The 5991-nt window shown below is 46.1% G+C and overlaps 1 protein-coding gene across 1 annotated transcript in view; it reads left to right on the top strand.

Moving 5' to 3' along the window:
- The window catches only part of LOC102371157 (C-type lectin domain family 4 member D), a 12268-nt gene extending 7146 nt beyond the window's left edge, over nucleotides 1-5122 (top strand). The window contains exons 3-6 of the mRNA XM_025214398.1: nucleotides 2320-2409; nucleotides 3930-4081; nucleotides 4316-4443; nucleotides 4781-5122. Coding sequence (XP_025070183.1) covers nucleotides 2320-2409; nucleotides 3930-4081; nucleotides 4316-4443; nucleotides 4781-4934 — 524 coding nt within the window. The 3' untranslated portion in view covers nucleotides 4935-5122. The remainder of the gene's footprint in view (nucleotides 1-2319; nucleotides 2410-3929; nucleotides 4082-4315; nucleotides 4444-4780) is intronic.
- Nucleotides 5123-5991: the final 869 nt, after the last annotated feature.

Below are 5991 nucleotides of genomic sequence, written 5' to 3'. Positions count from 1 at the left end.
TTTGCCATTAAATTAGGCTGGGTTTTTAAGCAAAGTTGTCTTCTTTCTTTTGACCTCTCTCCATCTAAGACCATTCTTAAACATCTGACACATTTCATTAAGATTTGTCTACATTTTCCCATATGATTAAAACTGCTGATATATTTCACAGGCTTTAGGATATTAGCACTTTGGGAGAACCACGGATATTAATTTGCTCATAATGAATATAATCAGGTCAAGGTCACTGGACCCCATGTAATCATCAGTTCTTTGGTCCAATGAGTGTCTTATCTTTATCCATAATAAAGTCTATAGTACCTTTATCCTATGATTGTAGTTCATAGATTTCATAGACATCAGGGCTGGAAGGGACCTCGGAAGATCATCAAGTCCAGCCCCCTGCCCAAAGGGCAGGAAGTCAGCTGGGGTCATAGGATCCCAGCAAGATAAGCATCCAGTTTCAACTTGAAGGTGTTCAATGAAGGCGCTTGAACCACCTCCGGTGGCAGGCTGTTCCAGACCTTGGGGGCTCGGACAGTAAAGAAATTCTTCCTTATGTCCAGCCTGAAACGATCTTGAAGTAGTTTGTGACCATTCGACCTCGTCATCCCTTGGGGCGCTCTGGTGAACAAACGTTCCCCCAGATGCTGGTGGTCACCCCTGATAAATTTGTAGGTGGCCATCAGATCACCCCTGAGCCTGCGCTTTTCCAGGCTAAAGAGCCCCAGGGCTCTCAGCCTGTCATCGTAGGGTCTGCTTCCCTGACCTCTGATCATGCGTGTGGCTCTTCTCTGGACTCTCTCCAGCTTCTCCACATCCTTTTTGAATTGTGGAGCCCAAAACTGGACACAGTACTCCAGCTGCGGCCTCACTAAGGCCGAGTACAGGGGGAGAATGACGTCCCGGGATTTGCTTTTCTAAAGTTGTATGTTTTGTACTGTGAAAAAAATGATCCTCTATATTTTTTGAGCTCATCAAGATCATCACTAGAGCTGTTCCTTGGTCACACCCAGTTTCATATGTGTGTCACACTTTTTTCCTTTCTTGAGTGAGATTCATGGGTATATAATTATACAGTTGCTCCCCACAAGCAGGAGGGAGGTCAAGGAACATGTCTGCTGACATTGTAAACATGATAAAGACCCGATAGAAGTGTGTGCATGGGAGGGGGAGGGGGCACTGAGGAAGAGGCATTTCTTGCCAGAAGATGAAGAAACTGGGCTATTCACATGAGAAGGGGGAGAAGAATATTGTACTCATTATTTTCCACTTTTTTCCAGTAATCCTCCATAAAGCTCATGGACTTGCATTTTTACTGAACACTTCTACCTTTATTACATCATTATTAACAATATTTCTACCTACATCTAGTTATGGGCCTAGTCACTGAGATATCTTTATTCCTGAGATACTTCAAAAAAAGTCTTTTGTATAGTCTTGAGCCCTGCCTACCATAGAATTTTCTTTATACCTTTATAAAGAAAAGGTTTATCATTGTTTTGTAGTTAACAATTTTTAATTTATATTGATTGCTATCTATTTCTCTGCATTGCTCTTTTTTTCTATATGATGCTTTTAATTTCTAAATTCTGCGGGCATTTTGCCATTAAATCAGGCTGGGCTTTTAGGCAAGGGTGTCCTTTTTCTTTTCCCTTTCCCCCATCTACTATGGACTTTATAAGATGTTTTGGATAGGAATGATCCTTCCTCAGACCAGAGGTTAGACTAGATGACCTATGGGGGTCCCTTCCAGCCCTACTTTTCTGTGATTTCTTAAGCAACTGCCAGCTTTCATTCAGATATTTCTAAACTGCTCCTTATGATCAATATTGCTGATATTTTTCTTGGCTTTGGGAAAGTAGTAACCCTTTGAAAGAACCATGGATGTGAGTGTCAGCAGTTTTTTGGTCCAGTGACTGGTTCATCTTGATGCAGAATAAGAAAGTCTATAATATCTTCATCCTATGATTGTAGTTGTATCTTTCGTACTGGAAAAAAATGATAATTTTTTGAGTTCAATAAGATTGTCACTAGAGCCTAGTCAAAACCAGCTTCACCTAATCCATGTGTGTCACGAACTTTTCCTTTTCTTGACTGAGATTCATGGGTATATAATTATACGGTTTCTCTCCACAATCAGGAGGGAGCCAAAGACAAATTGACATTGTAAACATAATGAAGAGCCAAAAGGTGTGCATGTTAGGGAGAGGGGGATGAGAGGCGGGAATCATTTCTTGCCAGAAGATGAGGAAACTGGGTTGCTTACATGAGAAGGGGAAGAGGAATATTGTACTCATACTCTTGTACTGAGGCTTCTATGTTCCTCTTCTTTTGCAGGTATGCTCCATAAACAGAGCCCGAAAGCTTACAAACTGCCCGCGACTTTTCCAGAGTGGCGCTGTGCCCTGGGGACACCTGGGAGCAAAGGTCAGTCAGTATGTAAAAGAAAGAGGGCAAGTGGGGAATAATCTACCGTATCAGCATTTAGGGCTGGAGGCCTCATACACATGCAGTACTTGACAGCAGTTATAGGATGCTGGGGAGACTGACTTACTAGGGGAGGTGAGCTCAAGATGAGGTTTATGCACACTTAGTGAAGTGTAAGGAAAAAAAAGTGCCACTGTATTGTCAGCTACCAGGACAGAGAAGGATTAGCGTAGCTGAGAGATGGATAAAGGGGACAATAGTTGGGGAGAACGAGACATTTGCTAACACCTTAGCCTGTTAGACAGTGGACAAGACCATCCCTTGACCGTTTGTTAAAGGAAATGCTCAGAAGCCCAAAATGATCAGAGTCAGTTTATTGACTATGACAGGTGTGTCCATACAGCCCATGGGCCGGATTTGGCCTGCCAGAGTCTTATAATTCGGCCCCTAGTGCTTGGCCAGTTGGCTCACATGGTGCACTGGACTGGCCTTGCATGCAGTGCCTGGGATGTGTGCTGCCCATAGCACTTACTCAGGCCAAGTTGCCACATGTGCTAGAAAAGGCAGGTGGGCAGGGGGTCCATGGGCCTTACCGGCCTGTGAACCGGCCCCACACCACTCATGGGGCCAGATGAGTCTGACACCCCTGGACTATAAGAATTAAGAATATACTAACCAGCATCACAGGCAAAACATTGCCCATCTTTTCATCTGTACCAACTGGACAATGTAGCAGGCTTAATGGGTCAATAGAATGCTGTAATCTACATAGCTTGCTTGTCTGTCTGTCTTTCTTTCTGTCTGTCTTATTAACTAACAGACTACTTCAGGCATCAATAGTTATTTATTTCTGCATATTTTTTAACACTTAGCAGAGTAGCTTCTAATTTCTTTTTGAACAAAGGATTCCAGAAACTGCTCAATTTAAGACACTCAGTCCCAACCACGCCCAGGCAAAGAAGATGTGCCTTTTAGACATTAATTGAATCTTCCCCTTAGTCCTGTCTTTTGAGTATGCTTTACTCCTGGCATTATAATGAGGTTTTAACTTAGTATAACTAAAAGAATCCTCGGACTTAGACTTGACTTAGAACTTGGATGGATAGTTCAATAGATAGAAGACAGACAGATAATTATTAATGTATCAGTGTATGCTACTGATTAAAACAACAGCTCATTAGTATAACAAATATAGATGCCATATGAAATCACCATGCTTAAGGAAAGGGGTGAAAACTGCATTACCGGAGGATCTGTGGCTTTGTCTAGATGAGGATCTGAAAGCACATTAACTAACCTGTGTTAGCCTAGATTGGATTTCTGCCTGTGTTAGAGAACGGCTTCTAACAGCACATCCTTTCTGCCAGTCTAGACAAAGGGGTAGAGGCAGAAGATATTCAAGCTGTTCAGAATAAGTGGTAGAAACAATGTGCAAAGGGTGAAGAAGAGGCAGCCTGGCAGAGGTTTCCCACCTACACTACAAGGAATGTTATTGCATTTTGCATTCTCCCTCCTCCCAGAGGGGGTCTGGACATGCTGCCCCATGGGCTGGAAGCCCTTTCGAGCCAACTGCTACTATTTGTCCAGTGATAGCATGTCCTGGGATGAAAGTGAGAAGAACTGCACGGGGATGGGCTCCCACCTGGTGGTGATCAACACACAGGCTGAGCAGGTACCTTGTGTGTGGTGGGGGGAGGGACGGGGGTGTCCCCTGGGAGTTCAGAGCCAGCCTGGGTGGGACCTCCTCGCACTCAGGCCTGTTCTGTATCCGAATGGGAATTTTGTCTCCATCTTCATTCTGCTCTGGTCTTCCCCTGGGCTCCCATTCTGCAGGGATGCTGCCTCCTGCTGTCTGCTCAGCCCCTGCACTTGGTGACAGCAATATTCACTTTCATATTTTATCCAGGACTTCCTGCTCAGTTGGACAAAAGACATTTTTTCAAGCAGGCGAAGTTACTTCATTGGTCTGTCTGCCCAGGAGGTGGAAGCCCAGTGGCGCTGGGTGGATCAGACCCCCTATAACGAGACTACGAAGTGAGTATCACCCGGAAGGGGCAGTGGTTACATCCTTCCCCATGTTAATCCCACAGCATATAGTGTAATAGGTGCATTTGGGCATGTGTGAGAGAGCAAGTGTAAAACACTTTTCCCTCCTGGAGTAAAATCCCCATGAAGGAGCAGGTCAGTTGAGGGACTGTGAGCAGGGGGATGTAGTCTGTTTCAGGGAGCAGCCTTGAGGGAGCTGGTGGAGCTCTGGGTGAATCACAGGCTGCAGTTGTCCCTCTCCCTCCATCCTCATCACTCAGAGCTTGTTCCCCAGTGAACCTCCCAGTGGTGATGAGCTCCTGACCCTGGGGCTTCTGTCTTGCAGGTTCTGGATACCTGGGGAGCCCAGTAGTCCCAAGAAGGAGAAGTGCACTTCATTCCAGGTGCATTCAGGAACACAAGCGAGGCAAAACTGGAATGACGTTCCTTGTTCCATTTCTTTGAATCGAATTTGTGAAGCTGCAGCAGCCTTTATTTGAAGAGAGACCCCTCCCATGCAGGATGGGTGCCCAGAGACAGTCTGTCCTGTGCTGCAGGCATCTCCCAGGGATGGCTGGTAGTGGGGTTGAGAAGAGCCTTTACAGCTGGAAGAGACATACTCAGGGAGGGCGGCAAGAAAGTTCCTGCAGGAAGTGCTCTGAGCTCCCCAATAAAGTTCTTCTGGAAAAACAACATAAAATGTGGAAAATGAGAGTCATAGTGGATCCAGAGAGTCGTAGTGGATGGGTCAGTATCGACCTGGAAGGGTGTGAGCAGTGGGGTCCTGCAGGGCTCGGTCCTAGGACCGATACTTTTCAATATCTTCATCAGCGACTTGGACGAGGGAGTGAAGTGTACTCTGTCCATGTTTGTGGATGACACAAAACTGTGGGGAGAAGTGGACATGCCGGAGGGCAGGGAACAACTACAAGCAGACCTGGACAGGTTGGACAAGTGGGCAGAAAACAACAGAATGCAGTTCAACAAGGGGAAATGCAAAGTACTGCACCTAGGGAGGAAAAATGTCCAGCATCCAAGGAGGTGATACTTCCCCTCTATCGGGCGCTGGTCAAACCACATTTGGAATACTGTGTGCAATTTTGGGCACCACACTTTAAGAGGGATGTGGATAACCTGGAGAGGGTCCAGAGCAGAGCCACTCCTATGGTTAAGGGCTTGAAGGCCAAGCCCTATGAGGAGAGACTAGAGCACCTGGACTGTTTCAGCCTCCTCAAGTGAAGGTGGAGAGGCGACCTTGTGGCTGCCTATAAGTTCATCACGGGGGCACAGAAGGGAATTGGTGAGGTTTTATTCACCAAGGTGCCCCCGAGGGTTACAAGAAGTAATGGCCACAAGCTAGCAGAGAGCAGATTTAGACTAGACACTAGGAAGAACTTCTTCACAGTTAGAGTGGCCAGGGTCTGGAATGGGCTCCCAAGGGAGGTGGTGCTCTCCCCTACCCTGGGGGGCTTCAAGAGGAGGTTAGATAGGCATCTAGCTGGGGTCATCTAAACCCAGGACTCTTTCATGCCTATGCAGGGGGTCGGAGTCAATGAT

This window comes from Alligator sinensis, unplaced genomic scaffold (assembly GCF_000455745.1).
Source record: "Alligator sinensis unplaced genomic scaffold, ASM45574v1 scaffold1129_1, whole genome shotgun sequence".
In the NCBI taxonomy this organism is placed as follows: domain Eukaryota; kingdom Metazoa; phylum Chordata; order Crocodylia; family Alligatoridae; genus Alligator; species Alligator sinensis.
The sequence above is the reverse complement of the archived record's forward strand: the minus strand, read 5'-3'. Positions and strand labels throughout refer to the sequence as shown.